Source organism: Phaethon aethereus, assembly GCF_964289735.1.
Source record: "Phaethon aethereus genome assembly, chromosome: 8".
NCBI classification, from domain to species: Eukaryota; Metazoa; Chordata; class Aves; order Phaethontiformes; family Phaethontidae; genus Phaethon; species Phaethon aethereus.
Window position 1 is genome coordinate 16,584,626 of NC_138584.1, and position 25,134 is coordinate 16,609,759.

A 25,134-nucleotide genomic window follows, 5' to 3' on the forward strand; every position below is an offset into this window, starting at 1 on the left:
GATGCATCTCAGTAGAAGAAGCAGCAAATTAAATACCATTTGACAGTTCTGCATGTCAATGACCACTTGGACATCATTTTCCAGGGACAAAACCATGGAAAACAGCATCATGTACTAGCAACTATTAAGCCGTGAATCAAGATAGAAAGATAAGACTGATCAATGAGATAAAAAAAAAAAATCTATTCGAATTATAGTATACATTTAAGTTGAAAAGGCACTGAATATGTGGTAATGGGATGTGTCAATATGCTTGCAAGGAATTTCAAAATATGTAAGAATTAAATGTTCATCTTGAAGATTTACAGAGATTAACTATTTGATATTGTGGGTTATTTGAGTTAATCCAGATTTGTAGGATACCAGTGATCCTTGCTAATTTTACAGAATGCTATTTTATATTAAGTTCATTCACTTCTACAACATGAACAATGAATTGTAAGAATAAAAAAATTAAATAAAAATAGGTTTCATTGACTAATGGTAGCATTCTGTAGTAGTTAGGAGATGATCTTTTGCTTCAGTAAGAGGTTTCAGAACTGATATTACAGGGTGTTTATTTGTGAGCCAGGTGTCAATACATTTGGCGATGAACAAAAAGGAGGCGTAGTCAAGACCTGTGCCATTTCAACATCTATCTGATCCAGTTAGTTCCTCAGGGAGTACTAGAAAAGGAACATTATCTTCATGACCAGAACAACTTAAGTGGGAGAAACTGTCCCCCATAAATACTTAGAGGACCGCAAGAATTTCCTCAAAAATGGTAGGAGTAGAAAGGGTATTTCCAAGATATCTGGGGGCTTGAAATAAGATGCCATGACATGACTTAAAAGAAATTAAGCTTTAAGTGTAACTCATTATCAGAATGACAGCAAGAGAGCCTCTAAATCATTTACTGCAATACAACATTGTTGTACTTTGAGCTCCGCATTATGTCAACAGTAGTCAACCATTCTTGATGCACATGAGGCAGCAAGACAATGTTCTCACAAATCAGAAATTCATGAATTACATATATCAAGTGCATCCAATTATCTCATTATTTGGATCAATAAATACCATAAAAAAAAAAATAAACTGCGCAGCCTATGTTTTGCTGACATAACAGGAAAGTGCCAGTACATTTATCACTAGTACTATAAATGTTGCTAAGAAACCACTTAACATTTCCCTTTTATTGTCTTCCAAACAGATTCTATTTGCAGAATATGCCACTGTAAATTAGTAATTAATTGATAAATCTCAGAAGGTGGCATTTGGTAGTAATTTTTCAATAACTCTACCCAAAAGAACCTTGGACAAACAAGAACAATTTATTCATCAGAAAATGCATTAAAATTTTTACGTTTCAAAATCTGCAAGCATCATGTGCTACAGCATTTGATGTACAAAAGAAATGAAATTTCTCCCCTCTTAGTTCAGTGTCTTGTAATCAACTACTATTATTTCAATTAAAAGTCAGCAAATAAGACATCTGAGCTGTCAGATGTTTTTTGTGGTGACTACATACCCAATGATAAATTACTGCAAAACTATGTTACATGGTGGTAGGAAAACATTTGTGAATGTGAACAACGATGAAGAAAGGTATCAAACACATGCTGAGCACCCTCTTTATAACACCTTTCTTTTAGGCACAAGTATTTGGAACGCTATAAAGAGTATTTCTATTTTATTTTATTTTTAACCTGTTGGTAGCTTCTGTATAATATGAAGCAAAGTATCCTAACAGTGACCTTATAGCTGAAGTGGTACTTTTAACAAAGTAAGCCTTATAATGAGGGTGAAGAGCATTAGAAAAGCCACATCACAAACACACTGTTCATAGTCCATCATGCATTTCAACTGGTTATCAAACTTACCCCTCTTTTGAGGCTTCTGAAAGAAGGAATTCTGGGCTTCCCTGTTTTTATGTCACTCATGCAATAATGCACTGGTTCAATGGAGAATATGGGATACTGGGACCCATTAGGAGTACTGGATGTGTATAAACTAGTAGGGGTTAGGGGTGGGGATTGTGGCTAATGTGGAAATAAAGAAAGCAATAAATAAGCCAGATGTTCAAAGTGATTTTAAAATGAAAATTCTGTCTTACAAAAAAAAAATTTCCATCCAACACAGAAACAAGCTTGTAACGTTCCAGACACATTTACACTATATCTGTATTGGTTTTAAAAGGTTTCTGTCATGAATTAATCTTCAGAGTTACAGGTTGGTGCAGAGAATGAAGGAATATTCAAAAAAGCTTTAGAGTGAACACTTCCACAAGACCCTAACAAGATCCCGAAGTTGCTTGTCCTTTTTCTTAAAACAGGAAGTTCTGCTTTTCCCAACTTCAGTTACAGCCATTCTGGAAGCTTGTGCATTCCTGCTCGCTGTTTCTTCCTACGTTTTGATGCACCCTCCCAGGTAAGTTGAAATAGAAATATTAGGTACATCTACGGAGAATGACTAAAACAAAAAATATACTCAGTCTCCGTAGTCAAGTTGGACTGACAATGGCTGCATGGCATTCTTCACCACGACAACTTCCGCCACTTACTTCCTCCCTGTTTTTCAAATTGCTTCTCTCATTTTTTTGCCTCTCATGCCTCTCATACCTCTGCTGCTTTTTTCCCCAGCTTGATTCATCTGTACTATTTCCTCTGCTGCACAACTCGTTCCCTTTCCAAAGGACTTCTATGTCTTTGACAAAAAATAGGTAAATGCGTATCTGGAAGTCAAAAGCAGCCATAGTTTCAGCTAAGTGAAGGCCCAAAGGCCACCATGAATACCCCAGCTACAACAAAGCAATGTATTTTTATATTTTAAAAATTTACAGTTTTAAAACCTGTAAATAGTACTTGGAATTAAATATGTATTTTCTGGTAAGTAATTTGCTCACAGCTGCTGTTCTGTAGAACTTCCCTCCATCCTCCCCAAAAACAGATGGAAAAAAAGGGTCATAATCTTCCATTCTTTCCAGGTCCTTAAGGAAGAGATGCATGTAGTACGTATATACATGTATGTCTATCTGTGATTCCATACAGGAAACAGTAAGGCTGACTCTGAGCGCTACATACAAAGTGAACGAACGAGAGAGAAGAAAGAGCAGGGAAAGTCCTGTCAGCTTTCTTCAGCTGTCATCATACTAAGGAATTTGTTACAACTACAGCAAATGCCAAGGTCTAGACTGAAAGCCAATGCAGACTTTCATAGCTTCCCTCTCCAAAATTCTCGGAAAGATGTCTTCTTGTCAAATGATAATCATGATCTAATTTCAGAACAGGCTGAATCTCACCCACCTCTGCAGCCAAATGCAACAAATGTGCTAATGCACTAATGCATTTAAATTATTGTCCATCATTGATTATACTGCATGAAAAGTAAACAATCAGTTTTCACTCGTAACACACAGCTGCAGTTACATAATATACTGTAAAGGTCTGCTTTCTTGGAATACTATCAAGCAGAAAATAAATCCTACCACTAACAAGCTCCAAGAATAGCTTCCTATAATAAATGGCAGAAACTGACTTAGAGCATTAAAATAACCACACAGAAATTTGTGGGCACCATTAAAATGACTCACTGATACGCTCCAATACTAAGTAAAGACCTAGCATAAAATTTAAGTATCTATATGCTTCATTATTAATTTATATAGCTAATGCATGTATTGATAATTTTTTGTTGACCCATGAAGGCATCTTGCACAGAAAGTGGTAACTGAGACTCATAATACGAAAAGGAGTAATTTCTCTGCTTTTTGAGCATAGGAGTATTTTTACTTATTTCACAGTAATAATACTTCTGGGACATTTACCTGTATGGACCTTCAACAGTATGTTTTATAAATGAGGTTTTATAAATTTTAATGTTTTCAAACAAACCTTAGAAGTTTTCAAAATTAGCAGCAGGTATAATACAAACCTATATAATACTCCTATATATGAACAGCTACATTATGTGACATGTAGAAGGGAGTTGGTTTTTATAGTATGAGAGAGAGATCTGGAGTCTGCGTGACTCCAAAGCAAACACCCCCTCCCCTTATTTTTACATTCACAATTAACACCTTTTCTGTGCAATTGCACAAAGTCTTTATGGAAACTTAGAAACATTATAGAAATGGGAAGCTACTTTTATGAAATAACTATTAAAAACATTCCTAGACACAAAGCACCAGAAGAAAAACTGGAAAAGTTCCCCCACTGAGAACTTGATTCTTAATATGGTAAGTATACAGCCCTACTCAAACCTTCAAATCTCCTTACACATATTGTAAAAGACAATGGCAGGCAAGGGGAAGGTTATTTTTAAATAAATAAATTGCTGCTGCTGATAGATCATCACATTTTAATTTTCCAAATAGTAATATCTTAATTGTTACCTTCGGCTTCTTTCCAAATAGCCACAGCTTTCCTTTAGCCTTGCCCACTGTAGTTTTTGAATCAATTCTCATTCCTTCCTGCTTTGGTGTACTGATGGTCCCATCAGAGATAGTTCTGTAAATATTCTGACTGTAATCTTCAAATGGAAAATCTCCAGGAGGTTCAAAACCGGATTTGAAGCAGTCTATTACTAGTTGAGAGTCCTAAACATAGGGCATTAAGGAGTTTAAAAAGCAGAACAAGCAAACCCATTAGGAACTGGAGAGAAAAAAAACATGGAGACATAAATTTTCCCTTTAATTGCAGAGATGCACAGATGGGAAAATTAACACACTCTCGTGTGCTCAAAATGCATGCTTTCGGATAGATCAAGTGAAGATACCGTATGTTCTTTTTTCTCAGCAGTGTTACCACAAATGTAAAATCAACGCATGCCCTGCTATTCAGAATCCAGCAAATACTCCCCAAGGGTTATCACAAATTTAAAACAGGACACGCTTTAGGGACAAGTTACTGCCCCACCTCCTAATTCTTCAACATTAGCACTGAAACAAAGATAATGCGAAGAAACCAGACGTAGTAGCATGTAATAGGGAAGTGCCAATGGCTGCAATTAAACAGGACACAGAATGATACTTTGGTAACTGAACACCCGTTACATGATTTAATGCTGCATACTGGAGAAAATACCAGCCATGTCGGTATTCTAGGATGTTTCAGGATGACTAAAACAATGTGTCCAAAATCACATACAGTGAGGAAGTGTCAAAGGTTTTCAGATCACAAGAAAGCAATAAAACAGGAAGAGAACAGACCACTGAAAGTGGAAGTGACTGTTCAGGCTAAAACTGAAGTCACAACACTTTTCAAGCAGACAAATACTTGACAACAGAAAGATAAACGTACAGGGTAAGTCTGTCTTTCCCCTCTCCACAGCTTCCATATCAGTTACATTGCTCATGCACATTTAAAAAGTCGCTCAATTCCACTTACTCTATGTTCATCAACTGATTTTGCTGCAAGGATCATCCCTTCTAAACATTTAGAGATAATCGGAATAACCTTGCGCTCAGAGTCAGCAAAGCCTTTGTAACATTCACTAAGTTTGATAGTCCTTCTTTCATCCATTTCTTGAAGTTGCTGCAAGCACAAAGAAAGATAAAATAAAGCTTTTATTTGCAGGGGGTTTTTTTTTCCTCCCCGATCCTGATGTATGCACAGTCACTGTGGTCACCACAGTGTAGTACAGAATTTCTATGCTTTCCCAGTATTTTTATTTGCTTAACAAAACAGAACAATTAAGTTAAAAAATCGTCCTTTCAGAGATAGACTTAAGATGCCCAGAACAGCAATTACAAAGAGTTGATACTCTTTGATTTTTAAAAATTATGTAAAGGACTAGACTTTCTTTTCCTTATTCTTTTTTAAAGCATGTGTACAGTGTCTACAGCCACCTAGTTAGCTCAAAATATTTGTTTCGTGCAAAAATGAAAACTACAGTAAAGAAATTCTACTAATTTCTACATCTCCTTACTCTCTCCTAGTTCCAAATAATTTCTCTCTGGTGATAAATCTCTCTCTTGTTTTCACTTTTATACTTTCCAATAAATACCAATGATTAACAAAAAAAAGGAAAAACTAGAAATATTATATGCTGTTTAGACATGCTCTCTGATGTGAAATACAAACCATTTCCTTTAGAAGTGTGCAAGAAAATAAAGAAAAGAATACCATTACATAAGATTTGTAATAAAAGTCTACAGGAACATAACAAAAAGAACAAATTAAAGCGAAATACTATTAAGATAATAGCCCTGGACCTTTCATCTAATTGAAGGTGGGGGAAAAAAAAAAAAAAGAGAAAGAAAACAAAAAGCAACAGTACATACATCAATAGGTTATTAAAAACAGGATAAGAAGTTGGACCTTTCCTGTATCTACTCTAACAAAGGCAGATGTCTCAAACAGCATCCAATTTCATCTCTCCAAAACAAAGCAACAACCTAGTCATGCTAAATCCATCTCCCAAGGTTTTCCCATAGAACGTTACTGACTACTTGCAAGAAAATAATAAAAATGCAGTCCCAAGAGAAAGTAGGACTAGGCCTTTCTGCTGTTACTGGAGATTTCAAAAAACATAAGTAATATCTCACAAAGATAATGGATGTTAACCCTAGAGAAATAAAGGCAATAAAACAAAACTCTAGTCCCAGCTACAAACAAAGATGATCAAACTATTTCTCCAGGGAGTTGAGTGCAATTCCTCCATCAGTGTGCTCATGTCAGATCTACCATAGTGCTGCTTAACAGTTAAAATATTAGAAAAATTCTTTAATAAGCCAAGGTAATTTTCTCCTATAAATCCTAGACCTTCAAATAAGTGTTCTTTAAAGATATGAACTCCCTTGTGCTTCTGGAAAGTATCGAGCATTATTTGAAGGTGTGCCAACTTAAGAAGGTCAGTGTTTTTACGTTCCGTTTCCTCACTCCCTCTCTCCAAATCAGTTTCTACAGTCACAGTATTCTCCAAATGGCTGAACACATATGCCAACGCACTTCCAACCTCTCCCTCACCTGATGCCCCCCAACGACTTTACTTTAAACTAGTTTTGCAAAGTCTGTTTTTGAAAGAATCTTTAAAAAAACCCTTAATAGCTACATGAAGGACTTTGAGAAATCCCATTTTTAGATGCAAAGTATTGATCTCATTTGACCTTTAACTTTTTTTATTATTTTGGAGAGTTCTGTGGATTGCTGGTAATATTGATGAAGCAATGACTTCTGCCTCCAATCCAGCCATTTTATACCTGTACATGAGATACATTAAACCACATAGTCACCATTAGCTATATGCTTTCCTTCATCTCTGCCAGGGTCAAAACATCCACACGCACAAAAATATCAAGAGAACTAGTGATCAAACCTTACTGGAATGATTGTTTTAAATGTTTGCTCTCACCCAGATGTCTCAAATGTTTATTTTGCCATACCTCTTCAGCAATATTTAAACAAAGAGTCTATAAAATATAAAATGTTCATAGGAAATGCAACAGAATATTTTCATTACAAGTCTAAGCTTAATTACTGTAAACAGTAAGTATGATAAAACACAGGTTGTATCAATATTATGCTAATTTCTTGGTAAAACTATCCACTAAAATCCCCAAAATTGTTTTAAAATCTACTTCTCCCTTAGAAGATGATCAGACCTACTTACTCTGTTATTTATTTTACCTTATAAATCTGAGGAATGACAATGTAGTAGTGTTTGTGCTGTTCCCCATTAAAATTCTGTAGCTGTGCAGCATATTCATTTTTGTTTTCATCAGCCATATGTGTGCGCAGGTTTAACTGTTGCTTAGCCTAGTAAGAAAGTGTCATCAGTTCAAACATGTCTTGTGCTTTTCAATGACATACAGCATTATTTGATTACTTGTGATTCGTGTTTTTGTGTAGTTGGTAAAATAAAAACTGACATCTGTATAACTTAAATATAAGGAATGTGAGACTGCATATATACTGACAGTCTACAGATGTAATTTGTTACATAGAGAGAGCAATGATCATTTTAGCTCCCTTAGCCACGTCACTTAAATGCATGTCCTAAAAAACACTGGTGGCTGAACATACAAACCACAAGATACCAAATACCAGTAAGCCTGCTTGTTTAAGGAAGATAGTCATCATCTCAACAGCATCATCGAGACTAGTGAAGCATACTCCCTCCTGCCCTGTGCTGTCCTGTATTTTACTGTAACTTTGATTTTGCACATAATAAGCAAGCATATTTTATACATTCAAGGAATGTTGTTCCAGTACTGATGATAAACATGCAAATAAAATATTTTGTATAATAGAGACAGGGTAAAGAAAGAAACGGCACCACTCTTACCTTCTCAACATCAGCCTTTGTCGCATTAGTGTCATTGTCCAGTCTTTCATAGCTTTGCTGTGCCTTCTCTGCCTCTCTGCATTCTCTCTCAAATTTCTTCTTGCTCTACAAAAGCCACAAACCTACTGCTTCAACAGCCACTATCCCCTTTTGGTTTTGTACAGTAATTTTGAATCCTAAAAATCGAAGCTTCCCCTTAAATATCTTAAATTCACTAAGTACCTTTAAGTAAATACATAGTTCTCACAGCAACCGAGTCTCAAAAATTTTCAACTTTTCTATTTAAAACTTATTTCCTTGAAGTACCAGCAAGGAAACAACTGTAATTATTCTATAAAATATCAGATAATCAAAATACAAAATAACTTATTACAAAGATGAGCAGTTAATTATAAACAGACAAGTCCACTTTCTAGCCTGACCTCAATAACCTAAATAAAAGAGAGGGGGCAGAAAACTTAAACCTGGATTTCTATGAGTACAATTTTCAAGTTCCCTTCTTCAGTGATCAATTTTATTTGAATAAATTCAACTAAATTATTTTGAAGGTAGTCTGAAGGATTTATCTACATTACAAGATCTTAGCATACCTATCCATTATCATCAGTATTCATACCAACTGGCATCGCTGCAAGCAGCACAGACAACAGTATTCTATGCACCTGATGTTCAATATAATCTGGCTGTTGTCACAACAACTCTGTAAGAAAAACTTTTGTGCCTCAGGAAGTTCGTATTTCTAGAGACAAACTGGCAACAGAGATTGTATGAGCACTGCTCTCCCGCTTCACTGCAAAGTCAGGCAATTGAGATTAATGTGTCCCTTAAAGGCTGTATGCATTCAAAAGACTGACTATGCACTCAAGAGCAAGTAAATACAGTGCAGACAACACAACCGACTGTTTGAGGTGAGCTCTGGGAATTCTCTTGGTGGAGGGTGTTAGCATCTAAAACTACCACATCTGCTTCTACTCTGATCCTCAGACCATGAATTAAATTCTTTGACATGACACTGAGGCAAGACATTGTTTATCTGAGTGCACAACAACAAAATAGAAATTCACCTTTCTGGTATTGCTTCACAATAATCTGGATCAAAGATACAATAAATTTCTAAGATACAAAACCACCAGAATATCAGAATGCATCTTGAGCACACTTTGTTGAATTTTGTATTTTTCTCATCTTTAAAAGCATGTCTCTCAAGAAAAAGGAGCTTAAAATCTCTTCTAGAGAAATTAACTTCCTGCATTTCTCTTTTAAAAAGTAATGCTACCTCATGAAAGTAGTCTATAGTAGTATTCTTGAATAGACTTCACACAAGCCCTCAAACTCAAGTCAAATACAGTGACTTAAGAGTTCATCTTCATATAAAGAAATTGTCATTATTAATTACTCTCTAAACAAAAAGCAACCAAAGAAGTCTGTATCCATGTTAAAACCAGATTCCTTTACCCTGGACAAAAGCCAAGGCTTCACTCAAACATACACACAGAAGCTGTTTACAGGAGATTTTTTTTTTTTAAACAGGGATCTACAGGTACATTGAACTGTGTTTTGGATTTTACTGACTGTGATTTGGACATTCAGTAATATAGCTAACCATTAAAGTCTAAGCAAGCAAGATGACAACAGTTCCATTCACAGACTGTATATTATTAAGGGAAAAACACCAAAACACAAACTCACATTATCCATCTGTTTCCAGCACATGTCCAGATACTGTTGAGCTTTTCGCCCTTCCTGAAGATGCTAAAAACATAACAAATATGTTTAATTTGTGTATCTATTAGTACTATTACCATTAGTTAGTCCCTGCACTATGACATGCAGTATCTCCCAGAAGTTACCAGTACTCTTCGGAAGATTCTACTAATCATGTAAGAACAGTAACACAGATGAAAATTAGACTGGTAAAAAAGTTACTAGTAAGCACTGGCTCCCAAGATCTTAATTTTTAGGTTTAATAACCATAGTAAACCAGTACATAAAAATAAAGAATAACTTTAAGTATGTTTTTTATAAACATACTACAAAATCTACTTATTGCCAAGTTCATTAAATTGAGTAAAGAAATACATCAATTTGTTAAAAGCCATATCCATTTCCATATCCTATCATCAAATCACAATATAGAAATTACCATTTTTCTCTCAGTTTTTAGATCATGAGAATATCTCATCAGTTCTCCGTATACTCTGTGTCCCATTTCTTCTGCAACTACTTCTCGTTGTCCTGCATAGTCATTCAACTCATTAAGGATGTTAAAAAAGGCAATACACGAAGTAAACCTGACAGAAAGCACACACGCACAAACATACAGATGCAAAAAGTGAGACAGTTTTTTAAAATGGACTTTTAGTATAATCTGTACTCCTGATTAAATTTTAAAAAATCATACATATTTTACAATAAACCTTATCTTAATGCTAATTGAATTATAGTAAAAATGCAAGTTGGGAAAGCCTACATTAAGCCTAGCATGTACTATATGTTGCAATGTCTCTTCAAATACATTTATAAGAATATGGATTTTTGTGGATGGAAAAGAAATAAGAAGAATACTACCTGGAAAGCCCTGTAGTATAGTGGTATCTCCTAAGCTGCCAACTGAGAGGCCTGAGCTTGGGAACGGATACATACGTCCCTAGGCTCAGAGGCTGAACTTGCTGCAGAGATGATGTACTTGGTAGTCTTGAGGGTGGAACATGCCAATCATACCACTCATATGCATCCCGATGGATGATCTACAGAACAAGTTTGCTATCAGCTCTGGAGACAGCTGCCTGTTTGCCTGCCCACCTCCTGGCTGGAAGTAAGGTGCCACTATGGCTGGCACTAAAAAGGGGGGGAAGAGGAGGGGCAAAGGGTAGAAAGTGTGTGTGGAAGGGAAGAAAGAAAAAAAAAACAGGCACCACATTAAAATATACATCTTTCTCTCTTTTAACTGTGGAACACTGCCATCTCCATAGGCTTGGCTCTGGGGAATTCAAATGCCACCCTATCACAAGAAATCCCATTCCCTGTCGTCCAGGATCTTTAAATAGTCAAAACAGCTAGAGGAAATACTAGTGTGAATTTTCAGGCACTCTGTGCGCAGCATGTGCTCTAGCTACAACCTGAAACTTGCCCACTTTCTTTCCTTCATGAGAGTTATCCCTAAAGAAAAAAAGTATTGTGTTTTTCTAAATAAATAAAAAAATTGCTATGGACATGGACAGCAAAACAAGCACCTCTATGATAAATGATCATAAAGTTCTTTAGCACCAATTGCTCCTCCACAGTTAGACATTCGCTTATTTTGTCTCCGCAGTCAAAGCAAGTCAGCAGTTTAAGAGCTCTTCTTGCCAACATGACAATTTTGTGTACACTCAAGTCTCAGTATACAAATGTATAGCTACATTTGTATCGCCATACAAATGCACTGAAAAACTACTAAACTAAGCAAAACACACAGCCTGAGGACACATAATTGCTTTTCTGTAAACAAATAACACTAGACTGTACCTAGCATACTAAACTTGTGCTTTCAAACTTTCAGCTAGCTCAAGAACAACTTGGAACAGAGCAAGTACAACCTGCCATGTTTACTACTTTAAAATACTACCAGAAGTAAACTCAGGTTTCATGTTTAGAATTACAGCAGAACGGTAAGAAGCCAAGCAGAATTCTTTTGTTGTCTTAAGCCAATTAAGTATGTTATCTTTAAAAAAGAGAAAAAAAAAAATCCATAAAAGGACAGAGTATACTGTAGTCCTCATTTCTTATACAAAGAACTTGAAATGCACATTTTTACCTGGGTTCCTCATCTTTGGGTGAACGTTTAGGACAGTACTTCTTAACCAGATTTCTATCAAGGAAGAATGAAAAAAAGATGCTATTTTAGAGTCTCTTTTGAGAAGACATATAAAAAACTGCATAAAGAAATTATTTCTTTTTAGTGACTTCAAGGAACAAATCTATTCCCTCTATCATTTTATAAGGGTCCTTTAGATAACAGAAGGCAGAAATCTATGGCATTTTCAAAGTTTCATATCACTTTGACCTAGAACAATACTTTTGCAAGTATTTTAAAACCTCTATTGCAAAGTGACTAGACAAAAAATAATGAGTTCTCTGTTTAACATCCTTTTCACACATGCAAAAGAAGCTAGCAGACAAGAAAAAAGCAAATGTATGATCCCTGTGTAACATATAGATAGTGCACACTGTAAGCTATACCTATGAGCACAAAACTCCATGCCAGAATTAAGCTTTGCGTGTACATTCAGCTCGAAGGTTTTAACAACAGTATCTCCCCATCTTCAATAAGGGTGTTTCCAGAACAGCAGATGTAACAGCTCTTTTCAGGAAAGACGCCACTTTTTCCCTTACCACCAGCGTTATAAATACCAAGTTTTCAGAAATCCAGAAAATCTCTAAATGATGATCCATAGACCAGCACTTCACACAGTATAACAGTCCAATTTCTGAGAACACTGATACAAACTACTTTGCTTATCATACAATGCAGCAACAGCACCCCAAGAAACATACAAACCACATCACCTACTCTACCCTAAAGCATAAATAACACAGGCATTAAACAAAAGCATTTGCTTAAACAATGGCAAAATATTTGCAGTTACAGATATTGCTACAAATATCCTAAATCCTGTGATGAACATGAAATGAAGCCACACAATTTTACAGACAGGAGGGATGACAGAATGTCCAGTGATTTTTTTCGAATTCTTATCTTCCTGTATGTCAACCTTTACCTCAAACTTCTGTGCGCACATTTTTTCCAGCACAGCATTCTGCCTCAATTTTACAGTATTGTTTTTAGGACAGCAATGACTTCTTTTAAAATTCTTGAGATTCAAAAGGATACATGTTGTCAGTCTTGAAAAAAATTCCATAATTTCCTTCTTATTCTTAGTAGCTGGATGTTCATAACTTCAGTTGGTTGCATTTTTTATTGCAGCAATTTTCAAAATTGTCAGGTTTTTACATGAAACAGGAAAAAACGAAATTATAAATCTACTCCAGTTCTCCTTTCACTGTGAGAGTTTACAGCAAATAATCCTTTTGAGTAATTTTACAGCAAATAAAGAATCCTTTTTGTACAAAAGAAAAATGGGTAAGACATAGGATTTTTCTCAAATTGCTTACCCTCAAACTTTGTGCTTTTTGAGGTCAAAGCAGTAAAACATCTCAGTTGCTGCGCATTTTTTAAAGCAGCAAACAGTATTTAAAGAGAGATCTACTACTCAAATTAAATAGACCAATATTTAAATACCAATGCGCACCCTCGCAAAAATTGTATTTTCAAAACATTAGAACCACTTCATCAAAATCTTCCCAGTAATGTTTAAACTGTGGAACAGAGTGCCTGTTATAATATCTCTCATCTAAACTACCAAAGTAGTATTTTTAAGTGTGAATTAACATCTAGGCAGAAAATAATGCATGCCAATTATTTGCTATACAACCCACAAATAAAAGCAACTCAATGCTGGTAATTTTTTCCCCCCATACATCTCTGAATAATCATCCTTTAAGAACCAAAAAACCAAACAACAAAACAAGTGCACACAACTGAATCATTTTGTTCAAGAGACAGTGTTTGCCTTGAGCTCGTCAGGGAAGACTTCTTGAAGTATGTTTTTGGACCTGGTTTATACAAAAAATGCTTCTGCTTTTCAACTGGTATGAAGTAGACTTCATTCAAACCTCTGTATTGTGTAAAGGGATGCTATTTTGTAATAAAACTATTTCACACATCCACCCAAAGAAGAAATTAAATGTAATACAATGCAAATCTAGCAGAGCTGCTTTAATGGTCATTTTTTAATTGGCCTCTGGATAGAATTCTTCCGTCTGTCCGTCCAATAGTAATTGAGACAATTGGCCATTGACTTCTTAGACTAATTATTAATATAGCCCAAAACAGCTTCCCCAAAAGCAGCAAAGTGGACTGTATAAAGCAATCTATACAACCACACTACAGAAAAAAGATGAGTAAGAGAAAATTCTATGAAACAAAACCTTGCATGCATGTTTTGTATCTCATTCCCACTGTCCATGGGTAACTTTGGTTGTTACAAACTATGAACCACCTTATCATTAAAACAAGGGTGATAATCCTACTTACATCTAAAACAACCTTGTACAATTTCTCAAATAAATTTATGTGGAAGTCATATTATGCCTGCGGTAAGTAGTGACACTATGTTCAGCCATGAAGTATATGCCAAAATATGAGCAGGGAGTCAGTGTGGAAACAGCAAGCTTAGACCTTGTCTCTTTTGAGTTGTGGTCTCTGAGGGTATGGAAAGACACCAAGTTGGGCGGGAGTGTTGATCTGCTCAAGGGCAGGAAGGCTCTGCAGAAGGATCTGAACACACCGAATCGATGGGCCAAGGTCAACTGCATAAGGTTTAATAAGGCCAAGTGCTGGGTGCTGCACTTGGGTAAAACAATCCCATGCAACGCTACAGGCTTGGGGAGGAGTGACTGGAGAGCTGCCCGGCGGAAAAGGACCTGGGGTGCTGGTTGACAGCCGGCTGAACATGAGCCGGCAGTGCGCCCAGGTGGCCAAGAAGGCCAAGAGCATCCTGGCCTGTATCAGAAATAGTGTGGCCAGCAGGAGTATAGAAGTGATTGTGCCCCTGTACTCGGCACTGGTGACACCACATTTCAAATACTGTGTACAGTTTTGGGCCCCTCACTGCAAGAAGGATGCTGAGGTGCTGGAGCGTGTCCAAAGAAGGGCAACGAAGCTGGTGAGGGGTCTGGAGCACAAGTCTTATGAGGAGCGGCTGAGGGAACTGGGCTTGTTCAGTCTAGAGAAGAGGAGGCGGAGGAGAGACCTTATCGCTCTCTACAACTACCTGAAAGGGGGTTGTGGTGACGAGGGTGTTGGTCTCTTCTCCCAAGTAACTAGCGACAGAACGACAGGAAATGGCCTCAAGTTGCGCCAGGGGAGGTTTAGATTGTATATTAGGAAAAATTTCTTCACCAAGAGAGTGGTCAAACATTGGAACAGGCTGCCCAGGGAGGTGGTGGAGTCACCACCACTGGAAGCATTCAAAAAACGTGGGGACGTGGCACTTCAGGACATGGTTTAGTGAGCCTGGTGGTGGTGGGTTGATGGTTGGACTTGATGATCTTAAAGGCCTTTTCCAACCTTAATGATTCTGTGATAAGATAGTCAAGTCCTTTTTACATCAAAATGTACTAAGAAACAGAATAAACACTGACTTTTTTTTAAAGTATCTACAAATTTTATAAGAACTTTCTCACCAACATTAAAACAAGGATCTCTTTTCACTATCGCCAGAATCCACTGCCTGTTGTAACATTCTACTTGGTAGGGGTTAAATGCAGACATTCTGATTGGAAAATGCAAAAAAACAAGAAAAAAAAAGTAATCTCGCTAAGTAACTTTCCCATGTTCCATTTTCCCTTACGTTTCTGCTCTGCTCCTCAGCACTTATTAACAAATGGGAAACTCCTAAAATTCACCTTATTATTATTCAGAAGGTGAAATGCATAAAAAGCATATAATGCTGTAGCTAAGCAACCATGCATGAAATCTGAAGATTTTCAGAGGTATTAAAAATGAGAAACCACTTACTAAAAAACATACAGCTTAAAGTGGCAGCAGCAAAAGGTCACAAATACACCTTATTTACTAGCATGACAATTTCTGTTCTGGTTTCAATTTTTAATGCAACTGTTTACTATTTCTAGGAAGAACAAAGTATTATATATTCCTTTCTCCTAATAAAAGTCAGTTTCATTAGTCAATCTTGTCTACCTTAGGATCACAGGAACATACAGAGTTTTGAGACACTATGTGAGCAGGATTTAAGGTTCAATAACAGCATAAGGTACGATAATCAAAGTCAATAAATATGAAACAACAAGCAAATGCAGAATTTAAAATTCAGAGAAAAAGCCATTGTTCATGTGAACAATGAAGCATAAATGGCTTTTCGAAGAAGTGAACACCAATACTTAGAAAAACAGAGAAATTAGATTTATATCTTTGAAAAAGCACAGGTTCACAAGCAGATAGTATGAGTGTGGACCTGAAAAGTGAAGCATTATTTCAAAGAGGAGCCAGATGACATTTTAGGGAAGCATAATGTTCTTTAACATCTACCTAAGTGCGCGTCTAATCACCAGGATCCAGATATGGGTCTGGACTAGTTTTGAAGAAAACTGCAGAAGTAATTGCCAACCATCAGAACTGAACCAAATCTATGGGATAGACTGCGCTATACTTCCTTAGAAAAGCGTAGATTGATGACACTTTAATCGTCTCTGGAAGTAAAATTTAGACTTCTTCTACCACACTCTGTCTTACAGCCATCTGGAAGCAGACTTCATACGGGACTAACCACATCCAGTGGTGCTGCTCCTGTAATTTTATCAACCTCTCTTCTCAGTATAAATTGGCCTCAGGTCAACACCAGTAAGATAGCAGCCTGGACTATATTACTGATTTTTAAAAGAAGTAGTACCTCAGTCACGTAGCCAAAGGTTTCAAAAAGCACCCTAGTTAATAAATTAGAATTATTTACAGTCATGTACATAAAATATCTACATAAAATTTGAGACATTTGTACAAAAATTGTGTTTAACAACTCAAAACCAAGTTTTCTTCAGTCAATTAATGTAGAACATAAAGAATGGGAGCAGCAGCATCAATATGGTGAATGTGTATCAAGGTAGCAGCTTAGATACTGTGGCATCCTCCTACACTAAATCTCTACAGCCTCTACATCATATTACAAATGAGCCTGGGAAAAAAGTTTGAAGTCTGCTTTCATTAGTTACCAAAAAAATGCAGTAAGTACTCAAAGGAATTTCATATTTATATGTAAAAGTAATACTTTCAACAGGGCTCTGATGGCTTCACTGATTGCATATCAATATTATGAACTGTATTTAGTAACATGTCATCAGAAAAAGTTTTAACTGAAGAGATGAATCTTTAATTGTAACATGGAATTTGAGTTTACAAAGCTGAACATCCTTGGTACCATTAAGAATTCATACATTTTGGCTCGCAGAAACATCACTGCAAAAAAACCTGCTACATCCGTATTTGGATAATAATCAACAGCGTACATTCTAAGCTCCAACTAAAGGAAGAGAGATTTGAGAAATGAACACATATGGTGATAATCTGTGTCCCCAACTTCACATCTGAGCTTACACCCGTTTTAAATAACGTTTCCAAGATTCCGCATATAAAAATGTGGTAACTATGTCTCAATTTGACAAGACTTATGCATAAATTAATATTGTATTTTTAAAAAACACACTTATATACAATAATATGCAGAAGGAACACGTAAAATACATTTGCTCAGATTAACTAGACATCTCCAGAGATCACAACAGACAATTTTAAAGGAAACACTCAAATAGTTCAAGAACAATCATTGCTCTTTTCTTTAAACTGACAATAGAGAAGCTGACCAAATTCAGAAATTTTATTGCGTATGGTAGTTTAATCTGTAACTGCAGGTATAACTTGTATTACTGCCTAACATCACAGGAAGTAGAACTCTTCTGTCTTCGCAAGTGTCATAATGCTTCAGAGAGAAGAAAAAGGGAGAGAACCTCCAGAATTATTTGGTGTGTGATGATGTGAAAGTAAACAAAACAGACCTTCGCCTCGCCCCTTTTAAGCAACAATGCTGATCAAAAGCAGCATCTGAGAATCAATTACAAAATTCAGCCAAGAACCCCATAATTTGGCACATACTAAATCTATTTTTTCAATTACAAATTAAGAACAAATTAAACAGTCATTAAAATGAAATCTGTTAATCTACAATGTATACTGCAATATGTTTGTCCTGATTCACATTCTTGTAACTCAATAACAGCCTACAATAACCTTCACAGTCCTTGGGATACCACAGTATGTTAGTTGAGACCTATGCTACACAAAACTTAAGATTTTTCCTTTAAGTTAGGTCAAAAAAAAAGTAATTATAGTTGCTTTTTTTCAGAACAAAGTATATTGCAGACAAAGACAGACAAGGTCTCTAGATTTTTTTCTCTCTGTAAACAGCTGAGGATTCCTCAGCGGTTTCAATTTTTCTTACACTTTATCTCAGTATCAAGAACTGCCTATCAAAGAATAGCAAGGAATGACTTGCAAGCTAAAACCAGCATTTGGACAGGACTCTCACAAGTTATAATTTCTGGAATTACTCAGTGACCATAAACTGCAATAATTGCATACAGTAAGAATATAGTGAGTTCACTCAAACAGTTCCTCATATGCTGCACATGCATCACTTGTCATCTCCTAGAAGCTCAGCACAGCTGTTGCACCTGGGAAAGTCTCATCTCTAAGCTGTGACAGTATACAAAAAAAAATTATCAAAATGCAAGGGTATACACGAAGTGAATATGAATTTCTGCCAGGACACGGACTCTAATTTGTGAAAACTTACGAAAAATTCACTCAAGTTTTCATCCTTGGGTTTAAGTCTACAAGAATAAGATCCATCAACAATCTCAACAATGTTCATGGCCCACACTAAATCCAAGAGAGAAAAAAAATACCACCATACACCACTATCATTATCTCACTTATTAAACTTGTTTTTTCTTGGTCTCCCATCCAAGTACTAGAAGAGCCACAGAACTACCAAGAGGCAACTGCTCACCATACTGTTTATACATCCACTAAACAGGGGCATAACAAATCTTAGTTATAAAGTTCATTATGAAGAGATCCTCAAGACGCTATTTTTCAGATTATATTTCATTACAAAAGGAAAAAACAATGATAAACTAGAAATTTCTATCAGAGTTATTAGTATCTGTCTCACAGGCCATATGCTGCCAGCATTAAAATTCACCAGAACCATAGTCCACCCCCAAGATCTTCTGTCTCAGAACTTCTCAGGAACAAGCTGCCGGATGGCTAACTCATCCAGAGGTGAAAATTTTGCTTGATCTCAATCTGGGGCCTCATGACTGTTTTACATGGTTAAGAACAGTGAGCGTGCTCAAGACCAATGATGGCTGAAATCAAGTTGTTATCACAAGACAATTCACTACTAACAATCAGTTCTCCCCCAAGGAATACACAGGCAAGAATATCAAAGTGCAGTTTCATGAACTGGTCTACTGGCAGAAAATCAGTCAACCTCTCATGTGTGCACTGTCCAGACCCTCATTGGCAGCAGGCAGGAAGTGCATGCATGCACTGTACAACACATGTGCAGTAAGACCTGTGCTTCCCAAAACTGTCATACTTACTGCACATGGACAGTCAGTCCAGTCATCTGACAGAACAGGTACTCGACAGAACTCTTTCATTTTGGAAAGACACTTTGAGAAAAATCAATAGTGTTACCCAAGAGAGTAAAATGCTGAACAGGGAAGATTTCTTATTTTTAGACAAATCCTGAAGTAATAACGTGGTGTCTCATCGTGCTAGCTGTGGAATGAACCTTTAAATACAATTAAGCAAAATGACATTTGTTCATAGTATTTAAGGAAAACATCCGCATAGATCTGTGCAAATAAAACACATTTTCATTTTTAAACAGACAACAGAAAACAAATCAAAACTGGGCTGTGAACTGGTGTTGTGCATGCTTCAAACTTTCCTTTAACTTCCTGAAGTTCTTCTACGCCAGCTTTGGAGAAGTGGTATTTATTTCCTTTATTTTATGAAAAAAATTCCTTCACTAAAGTAATGAGGTATTATGTTAGGTGAATATACACAAACTGGATCAAAAGAAACCAATACAGAAATAAAAAAGGAAATGAGCAGCCTAGACAAAGAACAACCACACTCTCAGCTGTGAGCCTCATTACTGCATGTAATTATGAGGAAGGATCCCTTAACTCTGTATCTGGTGACAATCTAGTTTGCCAATGATGTTGACTAGGGAAGACACCACAGAAGTTGCTATCAGTTTCAGCCTGACAAGAGCTAGGCAGCAGCTTCAAAGGAATTCCCAAAGGAATTCAAGACCGCAGCAAAGATTACGATGAAGGCCAAGTTCACAGGAGTGTCTTATTTTAAATCTTGTTCTTCAAGCACTGTGTGCATCTTTTGGTAAAAATCAATCCTACTTTATTCTGAAGAATATGCTTCTGAAGAATGCACCATTTCATTGCTGCTACTCCTCTTGTATGATCCCTGAGGGGAAATTCCTATTGGACCTAAAAGGTGTTTCACTTCGCATCAATAGAAAGTAAACTGGAGAGGTAAGACAAAGGGTGATTGGATTACAGTCTCACCCAAAGGGACAAGACCAGCTATAGAAAGAGTACATTTTAAGGACAAGAAGATCTGCTGCTTTTCTCAAGTTCTACTCAATGATTTCAATTAGATTTCTTAACACAATGTACCATAGCTCTTGCCAATTCAACATGAGAAATTAATTAGTAGCAGAGGCTTGAAGCTGGCTGAACACACACACAAAAATGTAGATATGGGTAATGCACTTTGCAACAAACACACTGATAGTCAGTGGAAAAATATTACTATGGTTTTGTTTTGAATCTTAAAATTTAAGTCTTAAACCTTTGTGTTCAAAGATTTGAAGGGTGGGTGGGAAGAGAGGGAGGGGAAAAGGCAAAAACAAGCAAGCACACACCCAAAGATAATTTTCTGGTTTGAACTGGTAAAGAAAAACGTCATGAAAAGAATTAGTGATTTAATTCACTCTGTAAATGAAAAATGGTCATTAATCACAACATTATGTACTTGCCCATCACCTGATACAGTGATTTCAAGTAACTGTTAAGATTCTTTTAGAAAGAAAAAGGAAAAGTTCTTACCTCAGTTGTTTTGCATAGTTTTGCTCAATTTCTATCCTTTCTTTTACAAATTTTGCATATTTCTCCAAGAAGTCAATGCCCCACTGCGTATGCTTGTCCAAGTTATCAAACTGATCCTTTAAAAACAAAGAGAAACAAAAGTACCCAGAATTAGTTAAGAATCACAGCAGCACCAGAAACAACATACAATTTATTTATGAGTTGTGTGGTAAGGGAATGCTTGCTACTTGGGTAGAAGTTATTCAAGTTATAAATCAGTCATGTGTGTAAATATCTATATATACCAGCCATATAGAAGAAAAGCAAGCTGCACGTGCAGGCACAGACCTACCTCTTTCTGTAAAAACAGCTCTAAATACCTGCATTTTAATTTGTATGCAGTCTTTGATCACTTTCATAATGCAAATATGTCTTTTTTCCCGTAAAAATCCTTTAATTCAAAAGTAGATCTTTTCCACCAAGATAAAAAAGACAAAACCAAAGATCAGTATTAGCTAAATAAGAGATTGTTCAACACAAAAGATGTGTTTGGTAGTTTTAAAACACAGGAAGTTGTAATTTCATTGGATACAAAAAATTACTTCCACTCTTACAATTACCCACTGAAAGAAAAATAATATAAATTATAGCTGCATGACTAAGTTGGGTGTAGTCTGCGTATGAAAAACATTATTTATTAAAGCAAATCTATACACACAGTTCACGATCAGCTCTAGCAAGAGATTCCAAAGAATGCAAACATGTCCTTAGTCATTAAGAAAGTTATAGCAAAGCAAAGGCACAAAACAAGGAAGAGAAAGTCAAAAATAAAACCACGCTTCCAAAAAAAGTTGGGGGACTTTACATACATTAAATCATCTTCAGAACCAATCTTTCTCTGTATTCTGTACTGATCAACAGGTGGAAGACAGACTCATTAGGACAAGTTGAAAAGTCAAAAAACAAGTGGAAATATGGGGGTTAGGAATTAGGCAAGAATAAATAAAGGTGCAAAATACAGCCTAGCAAATATTTTTAGTCTAGCACATATTTGTATTTTACGCTAAAGAATCTTCCACAGTAGAAAAATCAAGGATTTTCAACTTATGACAGCATTTACAGTACATTTTTCTTAACAGTTACTTAGTAATCAAAAAAAGACAAGCAACTGCAACATTAAAGTTTGTGTCCTGTATACGCTGAATCCAAATACATTTCACAGTAAATTTAAAAAATAAAAAAAAGAAAAAAAAAACAGCTACAGGAAGCTTTTAAAGGCAAAGTTTAACTTACACAAAAAACTAAGGGGTGTTTATCAGAAGCTGTGTCTTGCAGATTCAGTAACTTGCCTGAACCTAATGAATTATGTAGACATTTAGTATTAGCAAATTAAGTTCAATTTCAACATGCAGTAGGATGATCTGAAGTTAAATCAAAAAGTGACATAAAATGCTGCAGGGCTTAAGCCTCAAGGCAAATGTATTCACAAAGAGATACCAAGACAACACAACTATATACAGCAAGAATAATAAAGAAGAACATAACGGGATTAAGGTTGCTCTCAAATCTTGCCTTGCGGCTCTTAGTATCCTATACCATGGACTAACAGCCATGGCTGTTACTGCCTTGAACACTTCAATCCAATGGCATGCAAGTACAATCAACCAAAAGCATCCATCCTGTTCCACTACCAGTCATGTGCTCCTGCCTCTGTGTCACTCTACCAAAAACACAACACTTTCCCTGATCTGTTTCACCAGAGAACCATAAAATCAGCCAAGCGACAGGAGAGGGACTAGAGACAAGATCTGAATATATTTGGGAAACCACGGCCTGTATCTCATACTGTTCTGATGCACCCACTTTACACCAACTGGACATTTCTACACTAAGTTTCTTTTGACAAATAAAGTGACATTCCTGCTGTGGTTTTTAGAAAAGTTGCACATGCATTGTTTGTGTGTGGGAAGAGGGAGACAGTTACCATACTTTAGTGTCAAACCACTGGTGCATATATGCATAAAAATACATCATGAATCTCAAGAAGCCTTTCTTTTTTATATTCCACTCATTTTTGCAATTACTCTGACAACATTAACCCTGGCATCCAGAAAGTTTCCAAAAGGTGCTTTTGGCATGGAGCCAACATCTAATACCATTAAGAACTGACTTCCTTCAGTGCACAGCAGAAGAAAGCCTTTGCTGTCCTACTTCGGCTCTTTAGTCCACAAAGCTCTCATTTGCTGCTAAGGTTTCATTAGCATTACAGAACACCACATTACTGATGTTTCCAAACATGTAACCAGAGAGGATGGCTTTCCAAATATTTTGTTCAAACAAAAAAGGACTCCAGTGGTCAAAATTAATTCTCTGCTACTAATATGAAACTGGAATGGAAAAAAGTGAGTACATTTGACATGCTATTCTCCCCTGATGCTTTACTAGAAGTATTCCACCACTGACCGAGTGCCAAAAACTCTTCCTTTCCTCAATTCCTTTTCTTAATCTGATTCTAGAAAGAGTATGCTCTGTGCAAAGACGGCTTTGTAGGATTATCCCATAGCCCCTCAAAGGAAGAAAGAATTTGTTCCCTCCCTGTATGAGAAACATGCATAGAACATACACAGAACAACTTGAATGGAGTAAATCCCGTGTAAGAAAAAAATTTTAAATTCATTAGCTACCCTCACCATTCTGCAGACCTTTACATTAGTGCAGCTTCTCCACCACTACTGACATCTATGAAACTACTCAGGGATGCATCTCCTAGGTAAGGAATGGAAATCCTAATTTAGTGGGCTGTTAGTCCACATTTACTGGAATTTAAAAAAAAAGTAGTAGTACATTCCCACGCTTTTGAAGTGTGAGAGAGTGTCACAACATCAGTTTGTTCTCTGCCATTTTTTGGTCAGCAATTATATTATTCGCTCTCTTAGAATAGAGAGCATACAGTATGAAGGATAATAAAAATTAATACTTTCAAGAAGTACCAAGGCAGTTTTTGAAAACTGACTTATGAATGACCGATGTTGGATGCCTTAAAAAAAAAAAAAAATCTACAGATGATTTGTATTTTGTATGTACTGTAGAACAGAGCTTTCAATTTACAGATAAAGAAAATATATTAAGCAGACACATCAGCTTCACAGTTTTTCAAATTCTCTATAAACAATAAACCAGTGAATGAAAGTCTGCAGTCACAAAAATCACCTTACACTGCTCAATAATGACACTGAGATAAATAAGCAAAAGATAAAGGCAACATCAATGAATAACCAGAAAGGAATGGCCTTTTCAGAAAGGCTTCTAAAGGTGATTCACAAATTCCTTGTGGTCCTTTCAACTTCCTTCCAGAAGCATCCATGTTTGAGCTCTGGGCCTTGATTAAGCAAAAAGCTTCCTTTTTATCCAGGAACACAAGCAGAAAATCTACACTTCTACAAAGGAAATCAAATTAATGCACTGAGATACAAGCCAAGCCAAGCGATATCTTCAAAAGAAAGCGTGAAAATCAGGCAATACTGTACAGAAGAGAAAATGGACCCAATAGTTGAAAAAAAATTTAAGCCTGGAATTTCAAAATAAATGTATCAGTGTATTAATTTGGCTGGCTCCTTTATAACACATGTGAAAACTGCATTAACTAAGGATCAGCAAAAAGCCATTAAAAAAAGAGCACATCCTACCATATCTGCCTATCCAGTACCTTGATAGCAAAGAATGTTCTCAATGATAGTCCAAGGCAAATATATATTGCTGTTTGCCTAGTAACTCCCCACACACCTTAGCAGCTGAGCAGGCAAGTTTTGTGAAAAACTTTATTAAAACTGCAGCTGACTATTATTAAACTGATTAATGTCAGCTAATGGCCCTAAGTAGAAACCGCCCACTCAAAAGCTGGAATGTAGTTCAAAGTCTCTACATTAGAAACAAACAAATCTGACACTTGACATCAAGTTTGTAGTAAGTCAATATATACTATTCCAAAAGAAATGTTACCTCCCTAAATTCTACTTCCAGATTATTTACTGGAACCACAGATCAATGTTACGAATACTTCCGGTATGCAGTTGT

General features: G+C 36.2%; 1 protein-coding gene across 2 annotated transcripts in view; it reads right to left on the bottom strand.

Moving 5' to 3' along the window:
* Positions 1-25,134, bottom strand: part of FNBP1L (formin binding protein 1 like) — a gene marked incomplete at both ends in the record, with an annotated part of 57,225 nt that overhangs the window by 5,801 nt on the left and 26,290 nt on the right. The window contains 9 exons of one of the 2 annotated variants that reach the window (XM_082003027.1): positions 1,863-2,021; positions 4,373-4,576; positions 5,367-5,513; positions 7,608-7,736; positions 8,266-8,370; positions 9,955-10,017; positions 10,409-10,556; positions 12,062-12,115; positions 21,082-21,197. In XM_082003027.1, coding sequence (XP_081859153.1) covers positions 1,863-2,021; positions 4,373-4,576; positions 5,367-5,513; positions 7,608-7,736; positions 8,266-8,370; positions 9,955-10,017; positions 10,409-10,556; positions 12,062-12,115; positions 21,082-21,197 — 1,125 coding nt within the window. The remainder of the gene's footprint in view (positions 1-1,862; positions 2,022-4,372; positions 4,577-5,366; positions 5,514-7,607; positions 7,737-8,265; positions 8,371-9,954; positions 10,018-10,408; positions 10,557-12,061; positions 12,116-21,081; positions 21,198-25,134) is intronic. The other variant, XM_082003028.1, reaches the window with a different exon arrangement.